The sequence below is a fragment of the Lactuca virosa genome, chromosome 4, assembly GCF_052849685.1.
Source record: "Lactuca virosa cultivar CGN04683 chromosome 4, Lactuca_virosa_CGN04683_v6, whole genome shotgun sequence".
Taxonomy (NCBI): Eukaryota; Viridiplantae; Streptophyta; class Magnoliopsida; order Asterales; family Asteraceae; genus Lactuca; species Lactuca virosa.
In genome coordinates, this window is record NC_136429.1 from 140126465 (window position 1) to 140143786 (window position 17322).

General features: G+C 32.0%; 1 protein-coding gene and 1 long non-coding RNA gene across 8 annotated transcripts; both read left to right on the top strand.

Moving 5' to 3' along the window:
* The first annotated feature begins 220 nt into the window (after nt 1–220).
* Nucleotides 221–3440, top strand: LOC145107463 (uncharacterized). 7 transcript variants are annotated; one of them, XR_013707866.1, is made up of 7 exons: nt 221–838; nt 931–1126; nt 1279–1341; nt 1443–1586; nt 2053–2170; nt 2817–2894; nt 3260–3440. It is a non-coding gene; the product is annotated as an uncharacterized LOC145107463 (long non-coding RNA). The 7 variants fall into 7 exon arrangements; XR_013707868.1 differs by having other exon boundaries at nt 2817–2889; nt 3242–3440; XR_013707869.1 differs by having other exon boundaries at nt 2817–2889.
* Nucleotides 3441–9520: 6080 nt separating this feature from the next.
* LOC145168529 (transcription factor MYB30-like) lies at nt 9521–10722 on the top strand. The gene is made up of 3 exons (XM_079087320.1): nt 9521–9710; nt 9815–9944; nt 10023–10722. The coding sequence occupies exons 1-3, from the start codon at nt 9578–9580 to the stop codon at nt 10474–10476; spliced, it is 717 nt and encodes a 238-aa protein (XP_078943446.1). The 5' UTR covers nt 9521–9577; the 3' UTR covers nt 10477–10722.
* Nucleotides 10723–17322: the final 6600 nt, after the last annotated feature.

Sequence of the window (17322 nt, forward strand, 5' to 3'; positions counted from 1 at the left end):
TTCACTCCCGACGCTTAACGCGGGTAAATGGCTAGTATATATATATATATATATATATATATATATATATATATATATATATATATATATATATATATACCTTGATAAGCATTTAACCTCAAATGCTGAATTTTAAGAGGTACAACCATTAATTTTAAGAGGTACAACCATTAAACCATCATATACAAAGCAATCCGGTGAAAATTAAAAGGTTAAAGCTAAGCGGGTCTCAAGCTGAACAAACTCTTCCCAAACGTGAATCAGTGAAATTAAATGGGTATTTCATCACATTCATCCGATTGAATCGACCAATCCTGTTACACTCTAAATTCTGTTACACTCTATATTGCATCTCCTCTCTCATTTCAGTCAACATGATGTTGCCTTCAACCATTCACCATCGCCATCTCTCTCTAAAAACATGGTCCTCTTCTTCCCTCTTTTAAAATCAGAAAACCTAGATGCCCTATTCAACCTCCCTCCTCCGGGTAATATATTTCACACTCCTAGTGTTGTCTTCACAACCACTATTTTTGTGTTGCCATCAATCTACATATGGTTTCGATATGAGGTTAGATCGAAGACCTAGAAGCTCTCAACCGCCTGTTGCTTCGTTCTTCTCCTTGATCATTCGCTTCCCAATCGTCGACGAACATCCCTACAACTGTATCTCTACTTTATTTTACTTGTTATGTTGATTCTACTATGCTTTCCCAACTCTGTTTTGTATGTTTTGTAATCAAAATCTAGGAAACCCTAGCCTCACCACAAGAAACATGTTCCTGCAACGTCTATGGGTTACTTTGGCGATATTGGTAACTGGATCATACAAAAGTAGGTGAGAGAACTTTATATTGGGTAAAGAACACGTCAAAATAAAGAAAAATCTTGTATTTTTTCAACCGCAGTCATAGTACACTTTGATTTCAGGTATCTTCTTCTTGCTTCCTTATTCTCGATCTGAGACTCAGCTGTAATTTCCTCTTCTGGAATCATACCGTGTACTCTCTTAATTGTTCTCCTCCCATCCATCGCTCAGAACCCTAAACAGGGTCCGGATAAAAGCCATGAATGGTGTTTATTTTTTTTATCTGGACCAAGGCCAGAAATATTTGATCTATATCAGGTTTCTTATTCAATTCATCTTTTTCTCTCTGCAAATCGATTAATTTTTGAATTTTGACATATTTATGCTAAATTTTGATTTTTGGAAGGTGATATATATTTTGTGATTGCAAGTGTATGAAAATGTAATTTGATGAAAAATCTAACTTGCAGCTCTCACAATTTGGTCTTGCTCGAGTAGGTTCTCAAGGGGATCATACTCATGTATCTATAATGGTAAGTATTTTTCACAATGGTAGTTTCTTACAATCAAATTTTATATAATTACATTTTTTTGAAAAGTATATTTATTGGAACTTATTTTACACTATATGTAGGGCTATGACATTTGGTGTTTTCGATTTAGGGATATGAGGATGACTTAGGGATTCATAATGTCATTAATAAGAAACAAAGACACCATCAGGGTATCCTTGACACAAGGCTATATCCAACAATTTCTCCAACCATCTTAAAATTAGGTTTGGATCTTTTAAAGTTGAGTTACAATATTGGATTATTCTTCAACTCAAAAGATTCAAAAATAGTTATTCTGTCAAATATTTTTGAAGGATAAAAGGGTCATTCACTAACCATTTTGATGATGGGTGTAGGATAGATTTTTTTATTATCTTAGAGGAATTTATTGTTCTGATGTTTAAGAATATATTATTGCTGACGGACTTGCCATATTCCCTAAAGTACCCTTGATTTGGATTAATTTTAATTTTCTGACTTGCATGTCATTTTTTGGAAACATCCCAGACAAAAAGTACTGTAGTGGCACTGGAAAAGTTAAACTTATTTTGAATTATAAATCTTTATCACATTTGATACCTGATTGTTTTGCTTACAAATGGCACATTACTCGATGGTATTGGTAAATTCACTTTATGTTTATGTATTTGATACCTTTAGCTCATTCGTGTTACCTAATTTGTTTTTTAGAACTCTGCATAATTGAAGGGTTTGAGTCTACGGATTGGCTAAAATGTGTATTATTCATCAAATGATATGGATGGATGAAGGTTTTTGATTCACTAAATTAAGTTTCAAGACCTCCAAGGTAATCTTTATAATTGTTGTAATATAAAATAGCCTTTGATAAATTGTTACTCGAGAAAAGCTTTGAAAGTAACAATACTTTTCAAGTAATTTATGTGTTTGTCTGTGTATAGGTGTATTTACGGTTATTTTTAATTCATTAAAAGTATGTTCCGATTCAAGAAACAAAAGATCATAAAGTTACTATGATAATCATTAGCAGCTTGAATGGAACATAAGGATGGCTATTATAGCATTGCATTTGCATATATATCTGCGTATCTATATGTATCTATGTCTATTGTATATGTATTTAGTTTACTTTTAGCTTAAAAGGATTGGATGTGTTTTAATCCCAACAGCCACCTTGCCAAAAGATCCCAACTTGCATGAAAAGAAGGAAAGCCAGAAAGATAAGGATCCTGGGACACCAAAAATTTGGAAAAAAAAAGAAATTAAGAGGCTAGATCTCCCAACTATAGTAACGCCATTCGGATACAAACTAATTTTAGAGATTAAACGAATAGAAGCTATCAATCTTTACTATAATTGCTCATATCATAATTAAGGCTCTGTTTTATTTGGTTGTACTGTGGTTATTTGGGGTATATCGTTATTAAAAGTTATCGACCTTAACTATAGTTGCTGATATAATTTAAAATGTGCAGATGCAAGTGTAACGAGTAAGACCAAATAGAAGTTAGTTCTCATCTTCCTCTTATGTTGCGTCCTACTGATTGAGTAATGCAAGTCCCTTTTTAGCCGATTACTTTCATTTAATTAGTTTGTTATTTGGTTCATTTATATGATGTCATGATTCCACAACCTGCGTCCTATTTTTGCGTTTCTTTTTCTTTTCGAATTGATTCACTTTCCAAACAAATATTTTATCTGTAATCATGAGTGCTATAAAGTTTTCATGTTGTTATGATTTAAGGGAGCTGTTGAAATACTTGAAGCCTAAGAATATAATTACTTTTATTTTTCTGTAAAAATGCGAAAAATAGCATAGTACATTTTTCTTGATTTGTATTTGAATGAAATATATGTTTATTTGTGGTTATCATTATAACATATTTTGATCTTTTATTAGTTCTTGGATCCTTTGCAGGTTACCAATTTCTCTGCGTTTGGCCACTTTGAACGGGTTTTTAGTAGTCAAAAGTCGGGTCGATTTGTTTAAACTTTTCTGTATACTAATTTTTTGGTTAATAAAAGAATTACTAACTTAGAAGTAAAATATTTTGTTTGCTATTTCTACATGAAGTTGAAGTTCATACAGTATTCACTTATTTGATTGCATATTGTTTTAGATATATTTAATTGCATGTTGTTTTTGTAGAACATGGGGTTTCGTTTATTTGAGTAGAATAATTATGGTATTTTGTATATGTATTTGAAGAATAATAAGGTTTCATATTTTGTTATGGATTTGGTATTGTTTTTATCTGTTTCACCAAGACACTAATGAGTTTTCTTAGGACAGGATATAAGTTGCAGATGTTAGATTTTTGTAATAGATTTTGGTATTTGTTGCAAATGGTAATACCATGAAATGGACGAGTTATATTTAATTTTATAGATAGTAGATTAAGTTCATAAACGATAATCTTATATATTTCTCTTTGTTAGTGATGTATCCATTAATGTTACTAGGATAAAAGAAAAAAAATATAAATCTAACAACCAATTATTTAATGGTAATGGAAAAATATCAATAACATACCACTGTCAAACCATTATGTAATTTACTATATGAAATCCATAATTTTATTAAATATAAAAGAAAAATATATTTGCGATCATATACAAAGCAAGTCGCATTCGATTTTCTATATTGTACGTATAGCAATGAACAACAATCTTAAAAATGATCTATAATTGTAATTTTGACAAAATATTAAAAAATAATAAAAATGATCTATTTTGAAAAAAATATATATTGAAAGTAAGAAAAAATAAAATTAAAACATACATAATCTAAATTATTACAAAGTATAGGAACAACAAAAAATTAAAGAGCCATTCTTTAGAATGACATGTAGAAACCTGATATACCCACAAAACTAATTGTCAGCATTTCATAAAAATTAACTGTGTATTACGTGAAAAATGGTAAGCCAAACGTAATAATTTTTAAAGTTTTCTCACACATGAAATAGACCATTTTTGAAGATAAAAAAGCTCTCGGATTTTGGTCGCAAATTCAGGGATATATTTAAAATTGTGAAAATTTGAAAGTTTTCGCGAGTAAAACTTTTCTCTTATGTGTTTTTAGGATTATGACATGTTCCATAAAGAAAACTAAGCTCCTTTTGAAAATTTATAAATCCTTAATTCGTAGCCCATAAACCAACATAAACCCTAAATACCCACTGAATGGAAACTAATCGCCTATAGAAACTAATTTTTGAAAAAACTATTCGCACCCGTCACTTGGCACGGGTAGACAACTAGTATATATATATATATATATATATATATATATATATATATATATATACTAGCCGTTTACCCGCGCCAAGCGACGTGTGCAAATAGTTTTTTCAAAAATTAGTTGTAGAGACAATTAGTTTTCTTTAAGCGCAAGCTAATTCCTTGCGGCCTTTTGGCAGACTGTTTTGTGTCGAGTAGTTCATCTTAACGGATAGTTTCTAGCTAGGTGCATATTTATAGAATAGGGTGGGCAAATAAGTAAAACTCATGACTACACCATGGGCTAAGGTATTTTCCGGGCATTGTGACCGCTTAGGGGGTTCAAATGCTATTTTTAAACTTTTAAACGGTATTGTTCTTCACTTATGCATTGGTATACGCCTGAGACCTTTCTTCGTTTCATGTCAGATGTATAAGACATCATATAAATAATCTATAAGACACTTTATCCAACCAATACGTAATGAGAACAATGAGAAATCGATTGAGATAAAAGATTGGCATAAATGCAAGATTAAGCATGGTATTTCTAATGAAATCAAGTCCAAAGTAATACTTTACAATCACTCTTTTTGAGTCCAAGATACCCAATTTGATCATTTCATCAACAAAGGTAAACAAAACAAACAATTTTATTCTTCGGGTAAAAAACATTATTTCGGAGAAAGTGACTCAGTTGATGGAAGAAAAATCCAGCAAAAATACAAAACAATAATTTCCCTTTATTATGCCCCATTAGAAGGGACATTTTTGGACGGCTTTAAAGAAAAAAAAAGACAGGTACACATCTTGCTTCTATTAAATAGTAATGGATCGAATTTTAATGTTGATCATCATCTATTATGTTGATTTTTTATACAACATAAACAAAAATCGACACATTCATCACCTAACTTTAGAATCAAAAGCAAACAAAAAGCCTTAAGTTTCAAAACATATTCTACATTTTATTCAAAAAAACAAAACTCAATTTAAACTTTATTTTACTTGGCATGAAAACCTTCATGATTAAAAAATCCAATGAACATACAACTTTTACGACTTGCGTAACCATACAGAGTGAAACACCAATTTTAAAACCCGTAACACACACACACACACACACACACTTACAGCGAGATCGGTGTTGATTATATCTTTTTCCTTTGATCAGTTTACAAACTTCTCAATTTCCTACAAATAAAACTATAATAAAACAAATATTAATTATATTTAAATGAATAGATGTAACACCAAAACAGAAAAAACTTGTCTTGCAAATATGCTGCATAAATGCTTAATCAACCACAAAATATTGGTTTCACCTAAGATCGACCTTTGTTTCTTAGATCCAGGTCAGAACTACATTCTTTTTTTTCGTATGTGCGGATCTAAACCCGAAATCTCTTTCTCAGACAGATCTTTGAAAACCTTTTTTCATCTAAACATGTTTTTCAATCTAAATCTTAAAACTCTTCTCAAGCCAAATCTGATAACCAGTAAAATAAATCACTATTATCATTTTCATCAACCAATTACTTTATTAAGAACTCTAATCTATCGAGATCTGATTAAAAAAACTTAGATACACATTTGATCAAATAAGGAAATACATAGTGTTTTATGTACCTATATGTTAGAATTATCGAGTTTTTTTGGAGATCAGAACCTGTAAAATCATAAAACAACATAGTTAGACAAAGTGAAATAAGAAAAATAATAAAATAGCAAAATCAAAACCCAAATCTTACCTTGTCACCTGAGATAGTGGTTGTTATGACGATTTTGAACAAGAGAGGGCTGTGCTTAGTCAAGCTTAAGAATCTTTCACAAAATCAAAACACACACATACTTGCATATATAATTGGAATGTAAAACACACACAAGCTACTATAACAGGGTTTTTTCACGGAATTAATATCGTGGACACTTGCATACCATTTTTTAGATTCAAAACCAAAAATTATGTCATACAAAGGGTAAATCGGTAAAAATGACACAATATTTTTTTTCCATATAAACAAATAAATGAAAGTACCTTGTTATTTCTTCCAATTAGCAGAATAAGCGAGTGGCTTGTAATGGGTAAGGCTTCAATATCATCTATTAGCAAGCATGCTCCTAAACAAAAAATAGATTAATTGAACAGTCAAACCATTAGTGATCTTTTTAAACAGCCAAGCCACTAAAGTGATCCCATTAGCAAAACCACCTTTGAAAGATGCATAAGTAAGAACATATTTATAAAAAAACATTTTAAGAAGTGTCATATTAATAGGGTACCCATTTTAAGAAAGAATCATGAAAAAAAAACATTTTATGAAGTGTCATATTACAATTGTATACAATCAATAACAGGTAAGACATAAAGAGCATATTTATAAAAATTCAAAACAGGGCTCATTGTTACCTCCAAAGTTCCAAGAGCATGGCAGAAACCCTATGACTTTGAAATTTACATCTCAGCCACAAATCAAAAACCTGTCAAGAGAAAGAGATAAATGATCATTGTTATTTCCTTCTTCGGTCCAATATCTTCACAAACAAATACATATAAAAGCACATGACTATACAAAAGGATACATACAAACACTAACACAACACAAATAGATAAGCACACCTACACATTTTTTGAAAATGAATACATAGACCATAGATACTTCAATAACTGTAAGTAATTTTGAAAAATATACATTAGAAAGAGAGAATTCAGAAACTAAGATTTGTATAAGCCAAAAGAATAAGAAAGCAACATATTGAGGAGGGAAAAGGTATACCTGCTAGATCCAACGGTCTCTGCGAAGCAAACACCATTTGAAATTGATGGCTTTGCTAGTAGCTAGTCGTGATGGTTTTTGTTGGCGACTGTAAATAGTGGTGGCGGTGTTGAGTGGCGGTCGTGGCGGCGAATATGGTTTATGGAGGGAAGCGACTAGCGTGGTGTGAGTTTGAGTTTGTGAGTGGTGGTGTAAGCGAGGGTGGACAAGGATGGTGGTGGCAAACCGTAATGAGAAATATGAAAGAGTGACTGAGTTGATAACTGACAATTGAAGTCTGCATAAGAAAATGTTATTGAATTCTAGTAGAAAGACAGAAGGAATAGAGAGTGGTTGACCTAATCTGAATCAAATGGATGAAGTCAGTTTGATCTTACCTAAAGCAAAGCCAATTGGGTATCTTTTTGTTCTTTTCTGGAAAAGTGGTGCAAAGGAAGATAGATGGTGGAGATGCCTATCCGATGCGATTCTGCTGGAGGAGTGATGACGATGAAGGCAGGTGGTGGTCCGCTGTTGGCTCCTGATTTGGGGTTTATTTCTGTTGAATGGTGTGTGATGTTTCCGGAGTCAGGTGGCAATGGTGGAGAAGAATTAGGGTTAGGGTTACGGTTTTTGATGGTGAGAGGAGATGGCGGTGTTTATAACAAAGGGAGTGGCAGACTCCGGTAACTGTAGAGAATTTTTAAAGCATTGGTCGTCCATTTGAGAGGGAATAACATCTAGTTGATGTCGTGAGGGTGAAGAAGTTGGAGGTAACAGAGGGCTGCCGGAGACTAAAGAGACCAAGGAGAGAGACGAATGAGATGTGTTTTGATGGCGGCTGTTGTGTCATGTGTGTAGAGGAGATTAGGGTAACATCCAGAGAGAGAAGGTAATACAGTAAAATACATTTAGGTACCGTAAGATAGATTTAGATACGCATATACCGTAAGTAAAGATTGTAAGCTTAATATTATTGTACATTATGTTCAGATAGTGATGCCTCTTAAATTTCAAGAAACATTGAATATGCTTTATATAATAGTAAAGATAAAGATATATATATATATATATATATATATATATATATATATATAGAGAGAGAGAGAGAGAGAGAGAGAGAGAGAAAGAGAGAGAGAGAGAGATGTAGGTTCCGTTGAGATTAAAAATAAAATAGAGATCTTGAAATTCAACCTTAGTCATGTATTTCACATCTGCCGCTCTAACCCTCCGACGTACCGGCACGGAAGGCGTGGTATAATCATAAATGATTATACAGTGCCGCCCGTTCCTTTCTCCTCCGCCACCATCCCCACCACCATAACCGCCAACGCCACCATCACTACCACCACCTCTAACACCAGTCAACCCCACCACAGTCACCTCCGTTACTTATACCACCGCCACATCTGTCACCACCACCTCTTCTACCACCAACTGTCATAATCATTTATGATTACTCAATCTGTGAACAGACATATATGTATAATCATTTATAATTAGGCATATACGTATAAATATGTATAATCCTATATGATTATACCTCTCTGCCATATAATCATTTATGATTAGGCATACGCTGTTGTTGCTGGTACGCTGGAGCATTAGAGCGGCAAATGAAAAATATGTGGGCGAAGTTGAATCTCAAGATCTCTACTTTTTTTTTAATCTCAAGTGAACCCTCCCCTATATATATATATATATATATATATATATATATATATATATATATATATATATATATATATATATATATATATTGATTCCTATATCTAGGAACCCATATTGACCACATTTGGCGTTATGCTATGAATTGGTACAAGTCGAAGTTTTCTTATTACATAGTAAATCCAAAAATCATCACATTCGTGGGAGCTTCTAGGGCAATCCAAGAGTTCTTTTTTTGCCCAGCTTTTTTTTTTTTATTGTCCAAAAATAATATATAATTTCTTAAATAATCTAATCAATTTTTTCTTATTAATAATCAAATAATTAAGTATTTTTTTTAAGAATTGATTAGATTGTTCCAGTCTTATTAAAACAATATTCATGTTAATCTGAGAATAGTCAAAAAAAAATCCCTGAACTTTAAAAGTCTACACTAGTGTGTTTTGGAAGTATTACATTTCAAGACACGTTTTGGTTTGTTGTTTCTTTTTGTATAAATACAAGAGTGAACTGGCTTCAACATGAACATCAGTTTAGAGCTATTAGAAACTAATTCAAGATAAGACTAAAGAAGGACTAGTTGCGTAAACATGGTTAGGGCACCATATTTCGACAAAAACGGATTGAAAAAAGGAGCATGGAGCGATAATGAAGATGAGAAGCTGAGAGCGTATATCGAGAAATACGGTCATTCAAACTGGCGCAAGCTCCCCAATTTAGCTGGTATGAAACCCTCTTTTCTTTTAAAATTTGTCACGACATTTTGATTTCTTTCCTCTTTAAATGATTCTCAATTGATCTCTTTCTGTGTTCTTTCAAATGATTAGGGTTATCAAGATGTGGAAAGAGTTGCAGGCTTAGATGGGTTAATTATCTTCATCCAAATATAAATCGTGGAAATTACACAGATGAAGAAGAAGATCTCATTATCAGCTTACACCACAGTCTTGGTAACAAGTATGTGTTGATGAACTGCTTTACATCTCTCAACTTGTTGATCAATTATCACCTCTTATATATTACTGTTAATTTCAGATGGTCGAAAATAGCTGCAAAATTACCAGGAAGAAGTGATAATGACATAAAGAACCATTGGCACACTCATTTGCGTAAACGTGTTAATCAAAAGCCTAAGTGCAGTAAAGAAAGAGGTGTTCTAAAAGTTTCTGATTTGAAAGATAGAAACGAAGTTGAATTATTATTGTCAATTTTATCTGCGGAATCATCATCTGATGCAAACAAGGAACAATCGTCACCATCATCTTCAAGCAGCTTGGATCATGTGGCTTGGAATGGCTACTCGTCACAACCGATAAGTGAAGAACCAGTTGAGGATTTCTGGAGTATGGGTGCTGATTCTTTTATGGAAGCTATGGATTTGATGAACAACTATGACCAGTGGCAGACCTATGACGATTCTTCAGCTTCTGGTGATCATGATATGATTGATGACTGTTTATGGTCAGCAAATGGAGTTCTATGGTCATGATAACCATGTGATGAGATAAATTTAGTGAAGTATGTGATATATTTATGGAAGTTTTGAACTCAGTAACATATGTGATATATTTAGATCCAAACCTGATATTGTGATCTTCCATATTGTGATCTTCCATAAAATGCCCATACATGAGTATTCCATAAACGGCGTAATTGGGTGTTAAGTCGTTTGATATTTTGTCGCCATTTAAGAATTTCTGTAATTCTGTTACAAGATTTCAAACCTTGTTTTCATATGTGTAATTATATTATTTCTTTTCGTTAATTAAAATGATTTTTCAGTTTTAACAATGAGAAAAAAATCAAGTGAAATTTACAACTAAAAATGAATATGTAGCATTTTAAATTATCTGATTAGAACATAACTCACACTGAAGAGACACACAATACAGATCAAGTTATAGTGCAACTACACTTAAATAAATTAAATAAGTCAATGCAAAAAAATAAAAGAGGTGGAATGTCGTAATCTTAAAAATTAATTAAATAAGTAATATTGAAATGTTATTATATTTGAATAATACTTACATAAATGTGTAGTCATTAATAATAATATACTTAAATTATCAAATTTGACGTTGACAAAGTATTTGATTTCAAATATAATTTGAGAAATAAATTTAAAAGGACAACAGATTATCATTTTTGTTTGTATTTTGTAACATCTTGTTTTTTTCGTACATTCACCAATAATCATACTTAAAATGTTCAGAATATAATATTATAACTAGCTAGTAACTAAAGGTTTTTTAAGTTTCTGATGATTTTTTATTTTTTTTGCGACCAATAAATTTCTGAGGATAGTAAAAGTTTTACAATTATAAAGATTTACACATTTTTTTATATATAGTTAACCAATAAATTAGGGAAAACTGCAATAAAGTCTCTACATATTGGCCTCATAATCGATTTAGTCCCTATATTTTTTTTATTCAATTAAGTCACAAATACCGGTAATCGTATTCAATTTAACCCTTTGACCCGGTCAACAGGTCATCCAACTTTCAAAAATTACATTTTTAGCCAAGATTTCAAAATTTATTATAAATTTGGTCCAAAATTTACACTTTTGGCCCAGATTTTAAATTTTGTTACAAATTTAGTCCAAACTTTACCCTTTTTGCCCAAATTTTAGAATTTTATTATGAATTCATCATAACTTTAGTTTTTGTTACAACTTTTTTTCTCAAAAAATTGTTTATAATATGTTTTTTCCTTATAAAATCATATTTATACAAAAAAAAACGTATTTTCACATAAAAATCTTATGTTTTCTATATAAAAGCTTTTTTTTAAAGTTTTTTGTATATATAAATATCTAGTTATAAAAATAGGTATTTATTAAGTATATAAATATATACAAATCCGTTTTTTATAAAAAAATGTATACAAAAACGTATTTTACAAAAAAAAACACCTATCACCTCCCTCTCTCTCTCTCTCTCTCTCTATATATATATATATATATATATATATATATATATATATATATATATATATATATATATATAGGTGTTTGAATAATAAAATCGTGTTTGTATCTATATTTTTTATAAAATCGTGTTTGTTTATATTTTTTTTATAAAAACGTGTTTGAATAATTTTTTATATAATACGTGTTTGTATACATTTTATAAAATCGTGTTTGTATACATTTTATAAAAAACGTGTTTGAATAATTTTTTATATAATACGTGTTTGTATATATCTTATAAAACCGTGTTTGTACACAAATACGTATTATATAAAAAATTATTCAAACACGTTTTTATAAAAAAAAAATATAAACAAACACGATTTTATAAAAAAAAATATAGATAAAATAGGTGTTTGTATACATTTTTTTTGTAAAATGCGTTTTTGTATAAATTTTTTTATAAAAACGAATTTGTATATATTTATATACTTAATAAATACCTATTTTTATAACTAGATATTTCATATACAAAAAACTTTTTAAAAAAAGTTTTTATATAGAAAATATAAGATTTTTATGTGAAAATACGTTTTTTTGTATAAATATGATTTTATAAAGAAAAAACATATTAGAAACAATTATTTGAGAAAAAAAGTTGTAAAAAAACTAAATTTAGGATGAATTCATAATAAAATTCTAAAATTTAGGCAAGAAGGGTAAAGTTTGGACCAAATTTGTAACAAAATTTTAAATATGTGCCAAAAGTGTAAATTTTGGACCAAATTTGTAATAAAATTTGAAATCTGGGCCAAAAATGTAATTTTTGAACGTTGGATGACCTGTTGACCGGGTCAAAGGGTTTAATTGAATACGATTACCGATATTTGGGACTTAATTGAATAAAAAAATATATAGGGACTAAATCGATTATGATGCCAATATGTAAGGACTTTATTACAGTTTTCCCATAAACTTATATTAATATCAAATTTAGCTAAATAACTATTTTTTTTTCAACAACTTTGTGTACTCTTTTTTTAATAAATTATATAACATTTTTTGGGTAGGAGATACTAGGGATGAGATTTAAAAACGGAAAACCGGACCAGAACCGGAACCGTTAGAACCAAAATATATAGAACTGGTTCCGATTCCGGGTTTAAAAATTGGCTTTATCCGGGTTCAGGGTAATCCGGGTTTGGGTCCATCGGGCACGGGCAAACCGGGTCTAAGAACCGGAACCGCTGTTAGGAACCGGAACCACTTTTAAGGGCCAGAACCGGTTTCTGTGAAATGTTTAAAACATACATATCTCATTCGTTTCAAGTTGGATTGATATACGGTTTTTCCAACATGTAGTTTAGATCTTGTACATGATTTTAGAGTATAAGTTTGTCATTTTTAGTTTTATATTCATTAACTTACAGTCACCCAAAGTCGAGATATCAAAGCTGGAAATTTTAGTTTTTTCAGTTTTTTTGTATTCTGTGAAAGTTATAAAACATTTATATTTAATTTGTTTGAAGTCAGATTGACATGCGGTTTTTTTCGAACTTGTAGTTTAGAGTTTGTACATGATTTTAGATTATAATTTTGTCATTTTTTGTTTAATATTTAATGACTTACAGTGCCCCGAAGTCGGGATATCAATGCTGAAAATTTTCAACTTTTCAACTATTTGTTTTTATACTTTGAATTCTGTGAAAATGTTAACACATGCATATCACATTCGTTTAAAGTCGGATTGACATGCGATTCATTGCAGAGTTTAGTTTAGAGTTTGTACATGATTTTAGACTATAATTTTGTCAATTTTGGTTTCATATTCAATGATTTACAGTCCCCCGAAATCGGAATATTAAATGAAAATTTTTAAAGTTCAACCCACTAAGTAGTAAGTAATTACCAAAAAATTTCGTTTTTTTCGGGTTTTTCGGTTCTAAACCCACTTTATCCGGTTCCAACCTACCTACTTTGATATTTTCCGGTTTTTTGGTTTTAGACTCACTTTACCCGGTACCGTACCAGGAACCAGTTTCTATATACCGATCCGGTTACCAGTTCTACAAAATCTCGTTAACCGGTTCCGGGTTTTCCGGGTCTGGGTCCATCTGGTCCGGGTTTGAACCCACTTTCATCCCTAAGAGGAACTCATCTTTGCGTCACATCAGTTTTTTTCTCTTTTTTCTATCTTCTATCATTTCAAGCTAACTAATCATGGTACACACCCTTCTAAACTTCTCAATTTTGATTAAAACAGTAATTAAAAATATTTAATAAATTACAAAGGAAATAAGTAAAACTAAAATTAAAAGAACATTTCATGACACACAAATACAAACGATAATTAAAATCCTAAATACAATAATTAAAACATAGAAACATTTTTAAGCATCTCATCCATAAATTTGTGCAATTTGCTGCTTGCTAGCAAAAACCACATTCAACTACACTCTTGTTAAATGGTCATGTGACTTTAGGAAAAAAAAAACTTTGAATATTTATTAAAGTGTTTTTCCTTCATCGCCTATAACTCCAAAATTGTGACTTTCTTTTTCGACTCCTCTTTTAAAATGCGTAGTTTATCCCTTCTATATCGCTCTTATTCTCCTCTACTTTGTTGGTTATTTTTTTCAGGTGGTCGACTTCATCCATAAGGCTTCTGATATCAATTGGTTGTGTGGTTGTGCTTACTACTTGCTTGCCCTTTCGTTATCCTGGTGGCGATGTGGATATTAGTACTTCTTCTAGAAACTTTGGGTCAGCAACATCTTCACCTTGCTTATTCATTTGACTTGAAATGTAGGCATCGAATCTTGGGATGAGCAAACGAACCGACCCGGCTAGAACCGGCCCGAACCGGACCCGGCCCGGGAACCGAAGTCGGTTGAAATTAAGAACCGAACCGGACCGCCAGTTCTACCGGTTCCCGGTTCCTATCGGTTCTTGTCGTGTCTTCAATGTTGGAACCGGTCCTCAAGAAATAGCAACATACGGTTCTGGTTTTTGCCGGTTCCACCGGTTCCCAGTTCTAAAAATCTACAAGAATATTGTCTTGGTCCCGGCCCGATCGGTTCTATCCGGTTCCGGTTCCGGTTTCGGCCGGTTCCCCTGTCAAAATGTTCATCCCTAATCCAATCCACTTATGTATGTGTTGTAACCAAATATTTTCCTTGTTTTTGTTGAAGGAAGTATGGGATTGTCACTCATCAAGCCAATGGTAAGCCATTTAGCATGTTGTTTCAAAATATCCCATGTCGCCTCATGTGGAGAAGTTTTGGCAATGTGTTTGCAGTACTCACCATATGTTACCTTTAATAAATCAACATTTGATCTCTCTCTTGCATTCATGTTGCAGTTATTGTTGTAGATGCAATTGAGCTTATTAACTTTTTCCTGCAAATCCTTCCATTTAGAGTTCAATTGGTGCCTATTACGATCACTACCAATGATTTGCAGCTTAAAGTCATCCACTATTGACTCCCAAAATGCATCATATCATTGATGATTTCCTTTTTCATAGTCCACCGAAGTGATAATAAATGCTTTGGCTAATGCTACTTCTTTTGTTTCAATCAATGGACTTCGCTTCAACCATTGGGTAAAATTTCTTGTTGGTTATGTTGTTTTTTTAGTTGTGATAGGGTTCGGGTTTCGTTGACGGTGATATCTTCATCTCACTCATCATTTAGGTTTTGAGTGTTAGAAATAGTGTCCATGGTCATAACTATTGATAATATTTCTAATACTGGCAGTGTACTTTTGGGTTACACCTAAGACCTAATTGGGACAAAAGGAAATTGGGAGATATTATTTTATTAATTTCTCATCTTGTGATAAATTAATGAGAAGCTAATTAGGACTTGATTAGAAATTAACTAATTAGAGGGACTAAATATTAATTAATTAAAAGGATTAATTAATTGGAATAGTCTATGGGTGATTTCAACAAAAAAAGGAGTAGCTTTAGCACTAAGCTGCTAGATAACCATAAATAATGAGCTAGGGATCAAACCTTAGTAGCTTATTCCTTGCTCCCAAAATATGTGCGCCAGTCCGCCTGCCTCCCGCATTGGCAACGCAACACGTTCCTATTAAAAATTTATGTTTGGCGAATTCCTCCCCTCTCTAAGGTGTTGTCTTACGGCTTGGTTAGTGATCTTAAGTTCGATTCAGTTAGGGGGATTATGGTTTGGATCCTTGGCATCCAATCAAAGTGGCAAGAACAAGGTTGCAAGCAAGGAGATCTTTAGCTGACAAAGAGGTGTGTAATTCTCATCTTTCTTGTAGTTGTAATAATTCTATGAACATAATATCCGTATAGGTTTTAATTTAAACATATGACTAGAATTATAATATGCTTCCGCTGCCATAGATTATTTGTTAGTGTGTTCAAAACCTTTCAGTCGTATCGAAGACTTAGTTTATAGTTATTTTCACTGTTAGATCCTATTTGCTTTGTGTAAAATCTTGTTTCAATGTTATAGTTTTCAAAAATTAGGGTTTAGAGGTTGCTAGATTTTAATTTTCTTTTTCTATGGATGTTTTGATTATTTGTTCCCTAAGCTAGGGTTTAATGGCCATAACCTTGAACCAAAGATTGGAAACTATGGTTTACTAGGAAAAGCGATGCATCGAGAAAAGTCTTGCATTAGATGTTGTCTTTTGATCAAACCCTAATACAACATATTTTGGGAAAAAGTTGCATCATAAGCTATTTATGTATAGACCCTAATGCATCGTTTTCTAGGAAGGCGCTGCATCAGATTCTGATTAGGCAAATTTTTATAAACCTAACTTGTTTAGCAAGTTTCCTCGACCTCCTCCACCACCGCCTCACTCAAACTTCTCACTACTCTCTGTGATGTCAAGGGAGAAACTCACAAGAATTAATTATCTTGATTAGATCCTCACCTTAAGGATCACCCTATGGTACGAGACCAACGAGTATGTTCTCGATGAGGATAACCTTGAACTTGTTGATGATGCTACCAAAGAACATGGGGTTAGTTATGATAAGCACTATGATGAGTCGAATAAGGTTTATTGCCTTATGTTAGAGACCATGTCCTCTAAGCTCTAAAGGGGATTTAAGAATGTTGGTGCGTATGACATAAACTTCCAGCTCAAGGAAATGTTTTAAGACGAGATAGGGAAGGAACGATTCGAGATTGTGAAGTCCTCCATGGCATGCAAACTTCAAGAATGAGCATATGTGTATATACACGTTCAAAAGATGAAATCGTACATAGATTGGAGAATCTCGGTGTCCAATTTCCCAAGGAGTTAGCCATTGATGTGGTATATAACTCGCTTACTACTTCATACAACTAGTTCATTATGAACTACAACATGAATAACTTAGATAAGACCTTGATGGAGCTACATGACATGCTCAAATTCACAAAAGCGAGTATG

Bases quoted from the DNA above. Each gene is read 5' to 3' on its own strand.
- LOC145168529 (XM_079087320.1), top strand. From the start codon at position 9,578: ATGGTTAGGGCACCATATTTCGACAAAAACGGATTGAAAAAAGGAGCA. The intron at 9,711-9,814 runs GTATGAAACCCT...TCAAATGATTAG, and splicing joins CAAGCTCCCCAATTTAGCTG to GGTTATCAAGATGTGGAAAG. The intron at 9,945-10,022 runs GTATGTGTTGAT...TGTTAATTTCAG, and splicing joins CACCACAGTCTTGGTAACAA to ATGGTCGAAAATAGCTGCAA.